Source organism: Mastacembelus armatus, chromosome 9 (genome assembly GCF_900324485.2).
Source record: "Mastacembelus armatus chromosome 9, fMasArm1.2, whole genome shotgun sequence".
In the NCBI taxonomy this organism is placed as follows: Eukaryota; Metazoa; Chordata; class Actinopteri; order Synbranchiformes; family Mastacembelidae; genus Mastacembelus; species Mastacembelus armatus.
Genome location: NC_046641.1, coordinates 12,105,309 through 12,122,899, shown reverse-complemented (window position 1 = coordinate 12,122,899; position 17,591 = coordinate 12,105,309). Strand labels below are relative to the sequence as shown.

The following is a 17,591-nucleotide window of genomic DNA, read 5'->3' as shown; positions in this document are numbered from 1 at the left end:
GGGAGAGGAAAGATTGAGCATGAGTGAGATGATATATAACAAGGTAAATAAACAGCAGAGCAAAGTCTATAAAGAGAAAGGAGTTTTCATGCTAGCTAGTCAAAATGTGCAGCTTTGGAAAGGCCAGGAAAGACATCATGCCAATTTAGCTCACGGAGAGAACGTCTTTTTTTGCTTCAAGAGCTTCCTGCTAATTTTGACATATTCATGTAAGCCTTTCAAAGCCCAGCTGAGCCAGGAGAGCAGATCCTATCCTGTAATTGTCTACTGGAGAGCAGAGAGGAGAGGGGAAAGGAGGAGATCCCATTCTGTTAGCAGGAAACCCAAAGAAATGTCTCCTTCAACCATTTAATATGTCGCTACACAATAACAACCCTGTGCATCTGGAGCACAGGCTGCCAAAAGACCAAACACACACATGCACAAACAACTATTGACACATTCACATGCACATATTCACACAAATGCAAATACACAAATACAAAAACACACATATGCATACACTCACATGCCCATGTTGCACAAATAATGAATTCAGCAGTTCAGAATGGCTGAGTAGAAGAAACTGGAACCATATTGTTTCCTTCACACTGGTGAACTGGGCAGTATGCCCTTTACATGCTGTTCTCTTTCCCCCTTTCTACATCACTCTCATTCTCTTTTCCACTCTTCTCTTTATGGGCAGCAAGATGTTACTCTCTAATTTTCAATTAAACTGGTAACACTGCAGCATTTCATTTCCTTCTCAATTTCAGAAACTGCTTCCCGCTCTTAGTCCATTTCTGTCATTCTTTTTGTTTCCTATGTCTGTCCTGTTTCTTAGCCCCCCCCCCCCCCTGTCTGGGCACTGTTCCCAGGGCTCAGACTGAGCCACAGCCAAAATGGAGGAAAAGCACAATCAGCCACCAGTCCCCAAGCAGTGTGCATATAACATGCTTGGTCTCTTTTTCTTGAGCTTTTACTCCTATTTCTGGATTCCCAAACCATCTCCTTTCTTCTTTTTCTCCAGAATCCTGCTGGTACTGTGTAGCGGGTTTCTGCAGTGGTCTAACACATGATGACTGCATTAAACCAAAAACTGTTTCCATTTTTATGCAGCAAATATGGCGGGCTAGATTGCAGGAATATGTGTCAAATTGATACAGAAGGCACTGAGAATATATCTGCTATTTCAGAAAACATGGCATCGTAGGCTTGAGTGCGTGTTTGACAGCTTCTGATAGCTTCAGATGCGACAAGCAGATATAAAATACACTACCATACAATGTTAGTAAACATTTTAAGAAACTAAATGGTGGTGGCTAAAGAAAAAAGAATTTAAGAATATAAAGTTACATGGTGAGTTTTTTTTGCTAATATACCAAGAGTAAGGGAAGAAAAAAAGAGGCCTGACCACCTTCCATTTAAAACATCTCACTCTATTGTTGCTCAGGAATTCAGGGCAGACAGTGAAATTAGTCTAATGCAGAAAGCACTAAGTAGCAGTAGTTTATGAGCTGCACAGAAGTGTGCACACGCTCAGCACACACACACACACACGCACTACAAAGTAGCAGAAATTTATGAGCTGCATACACGGAACATAAAACCAGTGACCTTCAGCAGTGTGAGGAGCTGTATAGCACTGAGGACCTGTTTCTCTGTGGAATAGGAAGTCACTACTACACCGAGATACATGCTCATTTATCCATTGCTCCTGCAAAGACTAACACCTAGTTTCCAGGGTAAAGTGAGTCTTGATGTATATTATTTAGTGAGAGGAATTCTCTGCTTGGAAGTGTGTGCATGTGTTTGACAATCTCATGTTATACAAAGAAAATGATTCTCATTAATTTACTAGAAGATGACCTGCTTTTATGCAAATATGCTTGTGAGAGATTGCTGTCAGCTGCAGTGAGACCCACTGATTAGTGAAGAAACACATGGATGCATACGCACACACACAGATACACACACACACACACACACAAGGAAATAAAACAGTTTAAATCACTATAAACTAGTTCTATTAAGGAATGATTTACCAACTTAGTTGTACGCTCTGTTAATAATAGAAATTTGCATCTGTATCACCTTGTTGATGAGGTTCTACCTGCATGTGTATATTTGTGTTTGTCAGAGTGGGTTTGTGCTTGCATGTGCATGGGTACACGTATGGCTGTGCAGCACACATGTGTATGCACACACTCCTGTGTTTTAATTGGGCTAAAGCTGTGAAGTGAAGCAGTAAATCATGCTAGAGGAGGGGCACAGGCAACGGGGAAAATAGAGGGTAATAGGCGAATGAGGGGGAGGGGAGATAAGGAAAAATGGGGAAAGGAAAAGAAGAAGGAAAGAGAGGGATAGAAGGGGGAGGGAGAGTAGGATGCAGAGAAACAAGGGGAAGTCTGCATATGGATATGGGGATTGCGGGAGAGATGCAAAACAAAAAAGCAAGGGCAAGGACTGCAGAAGTAGCACAGGGGGAGAAGGAAAGGACATAGAAGGTAGCGGGGGGGCTAGGGGGGGTGGTTGGTGGATGGTGGTGGTGTTGGTGGTGGGGCGGGGGGTTGTGTGTATATGAGTCATCTGTCCTGGATCCCCTGGGGTGGGGGGTGTATTCTAACTGAGCCCCTGGCTTCTCCTCCCCGCCACTGGACGAGGCCCCAGTCATTAAACCCCTGGCTGCCAGCCAGCTCTTTTAACACAGGCAAAGGCCTTTTACGGCGTGTCTGTAGAAAATAAATCACACTGTGTGAATAATACATCTCTGGCAAAGGCATTGGCAGGAGTGAAGGGAGCGAGGGTGGGAGGGAGGGGAGGAAGGGGAGATTGGTGAATTATAGTCATCTCCATCCATGCATTACGTTCTCTCTATCCTCAGCCAGATGTGCTCAAACACACCAGAATACAGAATGTACAAAAATTCACAATTTAGTACTGAGAATGTGGGTCTGTCCTCCCTGTCTGCTGTAAGTCCTGATAATGCTGTATGTACCATACTTATATATTCATATATACCAAAATGGGGAAACCCTGTTAAATATATATATATATATATATAAATATATATAGATATAGATATAGATATCTATATCTATATCTATATCTATATATATATATCTATATCTATATATAGATATATATATAGATATCTATATCTATATCTATATATATATATATAAATATATATATATATATATATAGATATAGATATATATATATATATATATATATATATATAGATATAGATATAGATATAGATATCTATATATATATCTATATATAGATATAGATATATATATATAGATATAGATATAGATATAGATATCTATATCTATATCTATATATATATAGATATAGATATATATATCTTCATTACTTCTATGCTATGTCAGCCTCATAGTAATGTCATTGGCGAAATCTGTGGTCATGCAGGTGGTGACAAATAAGAAAGAAGAAAAGAATCATATTAGACATTTTCCTCAGGTGCACCATGGTTGGTTATATTGTATAGTACCTATGGGAACTGGTTAGATAATGACAAGCCAACAAGGGCAAGTTATTGCACTCTGGGCTAACCTCAAGCCTCCAACACATCATCAAAGTAAGTAATGCATTTAACATGCCACCACTGTCAAAACTAAAACCATTACTGCTGTCATGATTTCTGACCATAGCAAAAGGGAACTGTGGTTAAAAAGGAACAGGTAATACTAATCAAAGAGTTCTTACCAGTGAGAGATGGACTGGAGCACTTGTTCATCTGTCCGGGCTCTTGCCTGGCAGTTTGGAATGGCATTAAGCTCTGATCTCCAAACATAGAAAGCCTCATCTTCCGGCTCCTTGCGCCACACTCGTCCTCTCGTGACCCCAAAAAAAGGTCAGAAGCTGCCCCTGACCGCGGCGATTGGTTGCTGTAGCCGCTCATGAAGCTGTTTGTTGGCTGTCCGGTTTGACGGGAGTGAAACTGGTTATCAGCAAGAGAATGTGTAGACAGCTGGTCCGACTCAAATATCCCTAAGCTGGATCCTAGGCTTGTGCCTCTACCACTGGCCCTCTGTTTCTCCAGATGCTTTGAAGAGTCCCTCCTGTCACTCAGCATGCCAAGACGTGCATTGGTCTTAGCTCCACTGAAGAGTCCACCCAGCTCCTGCCGGTCTCGGGGTGAAAGGAGAGGTTCATCTTTGTGCTTATGTTTGTGCTTGTGCTTCCTCTTATGGAGGCGAACCCCTGCAAGACCACCTGTGCTGCCACTGCCCAAGGAACCCAACCCCTCTCCTCTTACAGTGGGCCCCTGGAGTGGGCCACTAGTGCTGCGAAGCTTAGCCCCTGGCTGGAGCTTTGAGTGTCCACTGGAGTGAAAAGCCTTGGGAGGGGGGACTGCAGGCCTCATGAAGGGAGATGGAGGTGCAGGTCCTATCGAGTGGTGGGGCAGGTAAAACGGGGGAGCAGGGGGAAAGTAGCCCAGACTGAGAGGAGGTGCGTAAGGCATCGCATACGGTGCTGCATAGTAATTCCCCCCTGCCAGCGGATAGCCATATCCTTGAACAAAAGGCAGTTTCGATGTGACTGGCTCACTGCCTTTGGCTGGACGGCCACGTCTCCTCTTAGCCTTCAGATCGGCACTCCTGCGGAGGTACGAGCTGGTGTCACAGGGGTAGGAGTCATAGGTAACAGGGTAGTAATGATGGAAGTTGAGGCGAAAAATTGATGGATAAGGGTGCTGGGGGTAGCAGGTGTATCTCCTGTGAGTCACTCGTAGCTGCTGGAACTTTACCACCACCTACAGGAACAGTGAAAAGTAGAAAGACTTAGACATCGTATACAACGCACACAGAGATTACAATACTTACAATACAGAATTTAGTAAAGCATAACTAACCTCCTCCAGTTCAGAGAGAAAATGAAGATGATCTCGGCTCTGTAGGCACTTCCTCTTTCTCCGATGCTTTTGCTTCTTTTCCTGCTGTGACAGGAAGTTGTCAACAGCAGTTACTTGTCGTTCATAGTGTGTTCTGCTGCCCCGGTTGGATGCTTCCAAAGCCGCTGCTTCAGCTGCCTCAAACCCACACAAATCAAATGAGTACCTGTGTGGACACAACATAAAATACAAAAACACATTAAAACCACAACCTTTATGAATATAGGTCATTCTGAAAAAGGAAACAACAAAAGCCTATAAATCAAGGTTCAAAAAAGGTATAGAAGTGTAATAGACATGTACTTTACCTGCGTCGGGAGGCAGGGCCCTTCTCAGTTTGATCTGAGGTGCTGTTGTTGTCTGTCCCAATGCCACTGTCACTGGGAATAGTCTCCTCACTGTGGGACTCGCTGATAGGGGATAGGGTCACCTCTTTCACTGATGCCCCCTCAGACAGGTGGGAAGGTGAATTAGCCAGAAGGCGTGGAGGCGACAGTTTCCATCCCCCAGAGAGGAAGCCCCTGCCTGGTGGTTTGGACGGCAGGGCTGAGATTGGCTGCAAACTGGGCATAGTGGCATCAGGGTGGCTAGCTCGTATGGATGGAGCACTGGAGCTGGGAGATGAAGTGGTGGAAGGCACTACAGGGCTCTCATAGAGACTGGATGTGGAGATAGGTAAGTGGGGCTTGTCCCTAGTGGTTTTGGGAGGGTTGGTACCTTGGTTTTCTGCTCTGGGTTTCCGCCCTCTCTTCTTACCAATGTAGATGGTTCCTCTCTTGCTTACATTTATCTGCTTTCCCAGCCGAGCCTCAATGGTGGATGCCATGGCACTCATAGCTGAGGTAACAGGGGTAGAAGAGGACTTCAAAGCCAGAGTGCCGTTCTGACTGGACCCTGAAAGGATCTCATTCAGGATGCTTTGCATTTTTCCAAGCTTCAACTTACTGACTGGCCTGGAATGACCTCTGCCACGCTTTAGTTTCAGATTGCTAGAACTGATGCTGGTGTTCGGGGAGGTCATTTGCACTAATGTGTTTAGTGTATGTGTCTTCCTCCTACGACTTAGTCCTACAGCACTTTCCTGTGCCAGTGGGCTTGGAGGTGAGGTGGAGGTGCCTTCATGGATGGTCTCCACTGTTAGGAGTGGCTGTTTCTTGGGGCGCCCTCGTTTTCTCTTAATGGGTGTGTGGACGGTCAGGCTGTCAGTGTTGGTGTAAAGGGGGCTAGAGGGGGTGATGGGGAAGGCTGAAGGTGGGTCATTTAGGGTCGAGGGACTACCCCGATTGTCCCTCTGGGGTGGTGTGAGGCTGGCATGGCTTTTAACTTTTAGGTAGGACCACCTCTCCTTGGCCTTGGTTGGTTTGGAACTGATTGTGGAGCTGCTGCTGTGGCTGGGGCTAGGACTTAGGGCCACCCTGGGTCTAGGGCTGGGACTGGGGCTAATGTTAGCCCTGGGTTTAGGGCTGGGGCTAGGACTGATGCTACCTCTTGGGCTAGGGCTGGGGTTTGGGCTAGGAAGTCTGGGGTGTGTGTTAAGATTGGGCTTGCTGATATGACTGTGAGCAGATTCTTTGTGTTTAAGCGTGTCTGTGCTCAGTTTAGGGCGGCCCACAGGGTTCTTTTTCATTCTGTTTGCAATCAAAACTGAGTCTAGGTCAGTCCCATTTGTAGCTGTGTCTCCTCTTTCCACCCTGTCAACCCTATCTCCTTTATCTCTTTTATCACTTTTGTCTGCTCTTTCTGTTTTTTCTATCCTTTCTCCATTGACATCAACCTGACTTGCAAGTCGAGAATCATTTTTGTGAGTCTCCATCTTATGTGCTACTTTAGGTTCTGGGGGCCAAGGGTGGTGGTTTTCTCTAGTTTCAGAATCCTGCCGTTGTTGTGATAGTTCCTCCACAGTAAATGACTCATCAAAAGACGGCCTCCTCCGCCTCTTTCTTCCTTTCCCTTCTTCTGTCAATATGGGCATCCCTCTGTCTTCTTCATCTGCTCTCCTCCCAGCAATTACTCGCTCTCTTTCCTCTTTTCTCCTTTCCTCTCTTTCTTCATGGAACCGATCAGCTGTCTCCTCTTGCCTGTACTTTTGCCTCTCCCCTGAATTAGTTGGGCTCTCCAATTCTTTGTCTGACTGTCTTCCCCAAGGTGTATCAGCACTATGGGGATTACAAAGCACCCTCTGGGATTCCTTCCTGCCATACTTCCTCTTGATGTTCCCAAAGAGCTGTTCACTGACCTCTTGCAGACCCTTCCCCCTAGAAATATATACACAGAAAAAAATTATGACAGAAGGAATTTTAGTAATACTATACAGTCTATGGGCATCACCAGACCCTCATAGCATCATTTATATATGTCTTTTTAATCAAATTAATTGTTTCCTCTTCATCTCACATTACGTTTTCATTTAGATTATTGAATAAAGAAAGTACACAGTTTCAACAAACGCATTATTTTGCGAATATCACTGTGCAACACTGTGTCAGCTTTCCTGTCCATAATGTACAGTAGTTTTTTTCTAAGATTCACAGCACAAGGAAATGAACCACACCTGCTGAGAGAGGTCAAGTTGAGAATACTGGCATCTGTAACTACTGGTAACTGCAGGTCTGGAGTCAGAGATCTCTGAGGTGAGGGGCTTCTTGTTGCTGTTCGTGGGAAAGGTTGAGTCGGGTCGAGCAAAGAGGTCCTGCTGGCTCCTACCAGTTCTCTGGCTGGTTCAGAATCTGCAGGATTCGCCGGTGATACGGAAGGTGCTGTAGACGTGAGCCAGTCCGGGTTGATTTGGTGTTGGTGTGCATGACTGTGTTGGAACTGCTGTGAGAGGGTGTGCTGTGTTTGTTGTGGGTGTGCAGGAAGAAGTGAGGTGCGAAGCTGGTGCTTAGGTGGAGTGTGATCTCCTAGTAGTTGCAGCAGGCCTCCCTCTCTATGCTCAGGCATTCTAAACTGGCGTTCATATGTCTGGGGATGACAGAAAAGAGAAACAAAAACTGGTTACTACACACAAAGTGTCATCACAAGGTAACCTTTTGTAGCTGCAATGGTCAAGAAATGTTAGGACAATGATAACATTTTGATGTTATTTTGATGTCAGGACTTAAGTCTTTTAATACTGTGCATGAGCAAATACTGTGCAACCAAACAAAAGGCTTGTTTACAGAGCAATTAAATTCTTGTGGCAAGGATGTTGCATGCTGTGAGAGCAGGGTGGTGGGGGTGATGGAGTTGAGGGGGTTGTCTGACTGCACACAGTGTTTAACACAATAGCCTAGCTCAGCTGTGTACCTCATTGCCCTAGACCCAGAATTATTTGCTATAGATTGACTTTATTTGGGTGTACTGTTCACGGTTGTAACTTACACTGTCATAATATTGACCCCCAAGTGCCCAGTGCCCAGTTTATAACTGCCTGTGTAAAAGTTAAAATTCATAAGGTTTATATACTGTTTTGGACAAAATAACTCTGCTATATAATGTCTCACTATTAATTTATCACTCCTGCATAATCACTGTACTGCTGCACGATGAGAAATAGAACAGCGGATGGCCTTTGTGGTTTAGCCTGTTATTAACAGACTCAGTATGACGCAACAAGACACTGTTCTGCTGCGCTGCAGGGAGATGTAACCTAACCACAGGCCTGCCTCTCAGCATGTACACAGGCATGCAAGCGCACACGCACACACTCTCAGATGCATACAGTAGATGTACATGCCTTAAAGGCTTTCAGAAATCGTGCCTTAAAACGCGGTAGCGCTAAATGCCAGACAGTGCCAGACAACCGAATTTAGTCTAAATGTACCCACACCTAGATAGATAATTAGCTCATGCCCTGTCCAGAAACAGTTAATAGTTAAGCACAATAATGAAATATACCATGTATGTTTCTCTTATCACATCTCTTCTTTTAATCTGCTAATGTCCTGTTTTGCCTTCAATTCATCAGCCACTTTCAATATTCACTGCCCGTTTTTTTTTTCTTTCTGTTGTCACATGAGTAGTCAGGCAGTGACACTCATTTTGTAATCTGGCCAGACACAAGTTGCACATACTGAACACTAGATAACACAACACTCTACATGTGGATGACAACACATATTGCATATACTCATGCAAACACTGAGCAGCGTCAGTGATGAAAATAGCTGTGCTAATACACACTTGCAGATGCACATTTATCTACCAAAAACCCTGCTATGGAATCTGTATCCCAGTTGTGAGACACGTGTGTGTATATAGGTGTGAATATATGTGCACATGGTGATACTAAATAGGAGACTCTGTTAGTCCATAGAGGGATAAGATGACAGATACCTGATCCACACATGCTTTCTCATTTAACCTGTCCTAGAATACCTGCTGTTTCAGATTAAAGGAGGGCACAAAAAAAAAAAAGACAGACAAGGAGATGGAGGTGGTTAGAGTGAGACACACAGCCATACACTCAAACACACATATACACACACACAAAATGTATCTTACCCACTAACCACAAAGCAACCACTGAGAGATAATAAAGAAAGGAGGCATGGACATTTTTTCCACTATAGATAGGAAAGCAGAAGCGATGAAAAAATAAAAAATAGAAATGGGGAGCTCACTCCCCCTCTTTCCGGTTGAGGTTGGGTTATTGGCACCGATTCAGCTTTTTGTTCCTAGCTTCCTCCCTTTCTACCACGCTCTCCTCCCTTTCCCTCCTATACGCCTCTTGCACTTTCCAGGGAAATACATCCACTGTCAGATTTTCACACTAGCAAATATAAATAGTGGTTATATGGACCATGGTTCTCCCGTGACTGTGGCAGTCAACAAGTGTACGAAGAACTTTAACCTTGATTACCTATACAACTTACCAGTTTTTCATACCATAATTACAAAAACTTTGCACTTTTCTCTAGTTGTGATGCATTGTCCTTTTATTGCTATATTGGAGGCCATGTTCTCATTAACATGTACTCATAAGTCTCAGCATTTGTGTGGAGAATTATGAGAAAGCCACCAAAAAAATATATTGCAGTACTTGTCAAATTGATTCTGATATTTTTCTCTTGTTCATACAGTGCCCTGTTGTTGCCATGCGCCATGCGATAGGGGGCTGCCATCTCATAGTGCTACTGCTGGCGTGCAGCAGGGGGCAGTAGTCAGAAAATCAGCACTAGTATAGACTCTGACCCTGGAGCAATGTTCAAGAACAAGACCTCAAAGCCTTCAGTCTTTTCTACACTGTCATTCTTCCAAAGGTCTCCTCTGATTGAGTACAGATAAGAAGAAAGGGCAGCACAAAAAACAGGCCCAAAACATGTTTAGTCCTCAACCAACACGATGCACTCTCCCTCCCTTGAGGCTCTCAGGGCAATGTTCAGGGGTTATAGGTCGTACTCCACAGCTAGGTCAACAGCCGTTTGTAGGATATCTTCCTCTGGGTCAGCACTGTAACAATGTGGATTGGCCTCAGTCGGTCACAACAAGACCCTTCACAACACCTGAATGCAGGCAGATATGGAGCTGCACATTCCTTTCCACTGGTGATGTAACCATGAGATAAGGTCAGAGCGCAGTGGAGGAGGTCAGGGATAATATGTGACTTAGTGCTGCAATCATGCAACTGAAAGCCACTTTGGAAATGAGTCAGCATATATTTACTGACAAATACGTGTGTGTGCATGTGTCTGAATGTAATAATCAAACTCAGCAGGCTGTTGTAAATCAGGATTTTGATTTAAAGTGTTGCACTCCTCTGTCATTGAGTTTGATGTGAGGGGAGGTATGTGACAGCCCCTCCTGTCTTTTTCCTCTCCTGTACTTTGAATAAACTGAACTTCAGAAGAGAGGAACATCTCTCTCACACTCGCATATACGTGCACGCAGCACCCTGGCTGCACCAGTACAGCGGAGGGGTGAAAGAACACCCTGAACAGGCACACCCAAATCTCACAACCCACCACATATATACACACATATACCAGCAAACATATACACAAACCCCATGCACGCACACAGACACACACAAACACACGCTGCCCTTCAAATAGTTTTTCGCAGCCTTTTATTTGGCTACACGCCCGGTGGTTAGAGTGTTTCATTTTTCCCTGTGTATGGAACTGGGCAGCTGTCCAGACAGACACACAAAGAGAGAAAAAAAAAAGAGAGGCACACAGAGAGAGAGAGGGAGAGAGAGAAAGAGAGAGAGAGAGAGGGAGATGGGAGGGGGTTACTGAAAGAATGAAAGCAGAGAGGGAGGGAAAAAGAGGACCAGCAGAAAAACAAGATGAGAGGTGCCTAGACCCGTTTACAACTAGTTGCCTCCAAAATCTTATGATTGATATGATCCTCTCCATTTCCCCCTCTCTCATGTCACACACACTCTCCTTGGCTTTGACACCATGCTGTCTCCCTTTGCCCCCGTGGCCCCCATGCATCGCCCCCCACCCTGATCTCATCCCTCCTTTTCTTCTTCTTTTTTCTTTTCTGGAGTTGACCATTCTCCCTCTGTGGGAACTACCAGCACCTCTTCTTCCCCCCACTGCCCCCTTCTCTCCAGCTTCATTCAGAGCGCCGCTTCTCTGTGATCTGTGTTTCTGACAGCTCTGTGCGCACACACACCACACACTCACACAGACACATTCACACACCACACACCACACACACACACACACACACACACACACACAGCTCCTCTGCAAACAAACACCATGAATACTAACACGGCTTTGTGTCCACAGCACTTAAAACAGGGAAGAATGAGAGGGAGGGGGGTGGATGCAGGGAAAATCAGGGAAAAGCGATGGAGGAGAAAAGAAGAGATGTGGCACTGTGTTGATCTTGTGGCCACTCTCACAGAGCTCACCCCCCAAACCCTCCCCTGCCCCCTCCCGTTTCTCGTCCTCTCGTTCTTCCCACCAGTTCTCCAGGGAATAAAGACTTCCATTCATGCGCCTGAGGAGACCCACAGCAGGAGAGAAAAGAGGGAGGAGAAGGGGGAGGAAAGAAGGGGGTCAAGGTGGGGCAGTTTGTGGATCACTGGGATCAGGTCCACCGACTAAAATTGTCTGTGCATGTCTGTATGTCTGTTTTCACTTAGCATGCGCTGCCAGTACTTTATTATCTCAGAACTGGTGGCATCTTCTGGGAAAGTTGGGTGGGAAAGTTTGGAAATTCAGTCTTGGAGTAATGCTGTAGCTCCTAAACTATATGTCCAACCTACAGCCACAAAAAAAAAGGACCACTTAGACCAAAAACTCATATTCATATTCTTTCCTACATGCTGTTATGCAACCTCCCTGCTGAGCTCTATCAAGCACTGGATCTACAGTACATTTGTTCTTCAGCAAACTGTACAGCAAAAGCCAGATTTAATGCACAGCAGTGGGTCTCAAGTGAAATGTTCCCTTCTACGTCCACAGCAGTAATCCTTTAGATTAGAGTGCCCCTAAAGATAGCAATGAAACACCCAAGAGTCTCCTTGTCACTCTCTTCAGACACACTCAGATGTAGATGACTCAATTGGAAGAAAAGCCTATGATTGGCTGAACTGAAGCATCTTATTTTGGTGCAATTGGTGGTTTTTACCCATTCAGTAATGACAGAGACATTTCCATGTTACACAAAGTATACATCTAATCCCTGCTATTAGCATGAATGGATTGTATGCAGGCAGATGTGTGCGAATAGTGCAGAGAAGCACATTGGAAGAGTTTTTTTTTTTTCATAGTGATTATTACAGCGATTATGTACCGATTGTTCCATTCATGCACATGGCCAAACTCCGGTGACAGCTTTATGCATTTCAGGGCACATGCTCAGCACAAAGGAAACATACAGACACATAAATAGCAGCCACACACACACACGCACACACACACACACACAGACACACACACACTTTCTATGTGAAAGCACAGAAAAAGTCATACATGCTGATGCTCCATGAATAGACAAAATGATGTTTAATCAACACATGTATTGCAGGCGAGGAAGTACACATGCACCCATACAGACACGTGCAGAACACATAGTACAAAACCAAAGGGAAGCGTTGTTCAGTGTATTCTGTGCACCATATGACCCGATCATACTACTTCTTGTGCAACAGGAAACAATTAACAGCCAATGAGCTGCTCTAAATCCTAAGGGATGACTTCCTGTGTGGAATGATGGGTAACTGAAGACAGAAGCTGTGCTGAGATTAAACACTTCCTCTCTGGCATAATCTATTGTTTTCTAGTTACTGTGGCTGTACACAACAAGACATTTCCACATCACTTGTATGTTTCTGCTAAGGAGATCAACCTAAGTAATGATGATAGTACATTAGCTTTCTTAGTTTAACTCAGAGGATTAAGCGAAGCTAAGAAAATGTGAGACGCTATCACACTGATGAAGAGCACCCCTGATATTAATTGATTAGTCAATCATCAGAAAATGAAGTCGAAACATATTATTGACTATTTTTTGGACTTTTTTGCTAGTATTTGACGATGCAGAGTCAAGAGATGAATGACACAAGTTGGAGAGTGGGAAAGACACGCAACAAGATCTTAAATAGGGCTATGGGAAATTATAATGATTTTTTATTATTTTATGTAATTTTATAGCTTGAACAGGTAATTGTGTAATGATAATGACAACCAGATAAACAGATTCATTAATAATTGTAATACCCACCACTGGAGAGGAAAGGGTTTTCCAGCAAGTGATGCTTAATGATTCTAGTGTCTGCACTCCGATTTTAAAAGCTAATGTAGGATAACACTTCTCACTGTTTGCTTTATGTTTGTGTGTGTTTCTGTGAATATCCTCAGATGATCCCTAGCTTACAAGAGAGAGTTCGAGTCAGTGTAATGACATCGTCAGTGACAGGGAGAATGGGCAAAGTGAGACACAATAGTCTTAACCAATCAGACTGTTCGCCTCCCCTCAGGCCCACTCGCACCAACAATAACGCTTTTGTGTGAGGCTGCACTCCAGTCGTGCGTTCACATACACACACGCAGGCACACACAGACCAAGGCACATTATCCTATAATTTCTCAGACAGGCACAAAGAGTAGCGGAGGAAGCTGTGCTCCACATTTAGAACTGCATCGGCGTGTACAGAGATATGCTGCATTTTGAATGTTTGCATTTTTGGCAACAACCTGGCTGTGGCTGTGTGTGTGTGTGTGTGTGTGTGTGTGTGTGTGTGTGTGTTTCCTGCCAGGCCTGGGCACATGACTGCAACTGCCCCCTTTGCTCCCTTGTCTAAACCGGCACCCCTCCTTATTGTAGGTGAGAGGTCACACAGAGTGGCATTCCTCGTGGTCTGAGAGCAAGAGAGCGAGCATTACACTGAGTGGAGGGGGCTCAGAGGGAGAGAGAGAGTATGCAGGGAAGAAAACACAAGTGGGCAAAAATTTAACAGAGCAGGGCAGGTAGAAGATGCGGAGCACAGGGCATGTGGGAGCGCACATGTACGTGTGTGTGTGTGTGTGTGAGCATATGTGTGTGTTGAAATGGACCACTAAATAGAAGACCCTTGTGACTCTTCACTGTTTCATAAACACAGCTGTTTGTTTAGTCTGAGCCGTCCCATGGGACAGACACACAGACAGAAGGACAGATAGACACATTTATATCATTTATTCATGTCCACATTCATATTTAAGAGACGAGAATAAATAAACAGCAGAACTACAGACAGATTATTTTACAAAGCCTTGCACAAAGAAAAACAGCAGAAAACCAAGCAAAATGAAAAACACAAATACTGAAAAGCCATGGCTTTTTTAATGATTTGTAAGATTTCATATTTTCAGTGTGAAAATGTTTTAAAGACATGCACACACAAATATTGATTACTGTCTGTATAAGGTTTTCAAGCCACTTATTAAAAATGGATTTAAAATGTTGTTGAAAAAATAAGCCTGTCTAATAAATCTGGTGAAATGACAGTGAATGCCAGAGAAAAAACAGATTTTTGTAATAGAAGTGTTGGACACTACCTCTCCACTGTCATCTCTCTCTCTCTCTCTTTCAGATAAACACACACCCCTTCACTAACAGGAGCAGACCAGACAGCTGAGGGGGCCATCAGATTTCACTGACAAACACACTTACGCTTCAAGTGAGACACAGTGAAAGTCAATACTCCGCTCCTGCTTCTCCTTTCCTTTGACTCTCATCATCCTCTTTTCTCCCTTCCTTTCAACAAACATCACCCTCTATCCCTGCTGGACCTCATCTCAAAACCACAGACTACACTCCTCACACACACACACACACACACACACACACACACACACACACACACACACACACACACACACACACACACACACACACACACGCACAGGCATACAGTGATTACCACAGAGGCAGAGGCATGATGGAGCCATACTAATAAAGAAGCCACCAAGAACACATGATGCTGTGACTCAACATCATTCGTGACCGCAGAGGACATCAAACATGGCCACCCTCCAGATAATCCCACAGTTCCGTGAGTCATAGTGAAATATTGTCTCAAAAACCAAATTCAGCCCTGTCTATTTTTTTTTTTATTATAAATTCTGCATTTACATTGACGTTTCCATATCAAAACCATGACCGCTTTGATTTAGGCTTTCCTTTTTGTTGTTTTCGTTCTAGCTCAAGGCTGACTTAGTGCTCTTTTTACTACACGAAGTCTGTTTTTTATCATTTTAAGAATGACTACTTATTGGTGTGTAAATAGCTGTCAGCTGTGAGGCAACCTCAAAATATTGCTTCTATTCTTAAGAACTTGACTTTTTCGGCATAATGTTCATTGAGAATATAAAACGTCTTCATGTTCATTGGTAACTGCTCCCTGACAGAGCCACTGGCATTTCTTTAAGTGCAAGTGGCTACCTCAGGTCTTCATTAAAATGTAACTTGAGCTAGACTGGCTATTATGGCCTGCTTGCATCTGCCTGAAGAAGAACGGCAACCCGCTGGGACTGGACACAATAGTGAATGAATAGGGCTTGACCTTTGGGATGGATTGAGGAGATGGTATGTGTGTGTCTGATTGAGAAATTAGCTACAGTTCCAACCAAATGGTCAGCACAAACACGCACACACATAGACACCAAATCCAACCCTCAGGGTAAGAAAGCAAAGGCCAGAATCCAGTTGTCTCAACCCTGACCCACTCACACAAACAAACAATACAACACACACACACCCACACACACTGAGACACCCACAGACACAGAGGCTTACACAACCCTGAAGTCCAGCTATCAACGTGACTTTTGAATGTCCGGCAGGGTCAAAGTTCAGTTCTTCTGCCAGCCTCCTGCGTTCCTTTGTGTGACTGTGTGTGTCTGGTTGTGTGTATGTGCATGTGTGTACTTGTGCTCACTGGGAGTGACCTTGCAGAGTCATTCATTGTGGTTACACTGCACCACCAGCACTACTGCAGAGCTGATTAGGGAGTGATCTTGCTTAGTGTAATGAGAGTGTGTATGTTTGTGTGTCTGTGTGTTTTGTGGGAGAAAGACAGATGAACAGCTTGTGTTTTGTCTGGACTTTCTTCAGGTTTGAGAACGACTCGAGAGCAGATCAGAGGTTAGATGCAAGGAGATGTGTTTGTGCATGTGTGTGTCATTGTGGGTGTTGGTGTGTGTAGCGTGTACATGGTGTATGGGGGGTCAGACACAGATGGACAGCTGGTGTTTCAGTGGTGCTAAATCACTCACCCCTCCCCAGCATGCAGGCACACATGCACACACACAAATACACGCATACACATGCCCCATCCCCCACAGGCCACAGGGAAACGCCCCTTAAAGCATTCCCAGCTCCTTACTTTCAAAGACTGCACACTGAAGACACACACACACACACACACACACACACACACTAAAATAAAAGCCTGGTTATTTTCACCACAATGAGAAACACTAAAAAAAATCCAATGTGACATTTTTGATCATGAAATATTATAAGTGACAATTTCATGTTCATACACATTCCTAAAAGAGTCAAGGATTGCTCTCTGTGTGTAAACACAATGCTTCACACAAGATGACACACACACATGTACAGGCTCCTATTTTATGAGCTCATCAAGTCCCTCAGGTCACCAACCGCCATCTCAGCCAGGGATAAAAAAAACTCACATCAAAAGGCTAACCATTTCACACGCGCGCATGTGCACGCATCACATATGCACACTCTTAGCGTGGCAACTGTGGCAGCATTAATTTCCTTGCGAATGCACTTGACTAATAATAATCCCAAACACTGCTGGGAGACCACCATGCAGCAACACACACACACACACACAGCCAGGGGGACCACCAAGCAGAGGGGCTGTCAGGACAAGATAAGTGTGTGTCTAGCATCAGGGCTTCACATACTCCCTCTAACACACACAGACACACACACACAACAACAATGACACATAGCCATGGCCTGGACTCCTGGAAAAGCTCTGGCTTATCTCTCCCCACAGATAGTGAAATGGATTAAGAGCCACATTTGGCACGTCCAGAGAACTGGACAGATAACCAGGAAAACACTCTCTCTAACTGCAATCACCGCTCAACATGATTTGTGTGTGTGTGTGTGTGTGTGTGTGTTCGTCTACGTGTGTCTAAGAGAGCGAGAGAGCGAAAGCAAGTGGATGCATTTTAGCTTGCGTATGCTCCCACATAGGCAGTGTAGGCAGTGGACCGATAACTCT

The 17,591-nt window shown here is 44.4% G+C and overlaps 1 protein-coding gene across 3 annotated transcripts in view; it reads right to left on the bottom strand.

Annotated features, from left to right (window-relative positions):
• The window catches only part of setbp1 (SET binding protein 1), a 33,011-nt gene that overhangs the window by 4,762 nt on the left and 10,658 nt on the right, over nucleotides 1-17,591 (bottom strand). For 2 of the 3 annotated variants that reach the window (XM_026320766.2, XM_026320767.1), the window contains 4 exons: nucleotides 7,455-7,864; nucleotides 5,212-7,158; nucleotides 4,865-5,069; nucleotides 3,715-4,765 (listed from right to left, as the gene is read on the bottom strand). In XM_026320766.2, the coding sequence (XP_026176551.1) occupies nucleotides 3,715-4,765; nucleotides 4,865-5,069; nucleotides 5,212-7,158; nucleotides 7,455-7,864 (3,613 nt within the window). Of the gene's footprint in view, nucleotides 1-4; nucleotides 2,712-3,714; nucleotides 4,766-4,864; nucleotides 5,070-5,211; nucleotides 7,159-7,454; nucleotides 7,865-17,591 lie in introns of those variants that run through there. The other variant, XM_026320768.2, reaches the window with a different exon arrangement.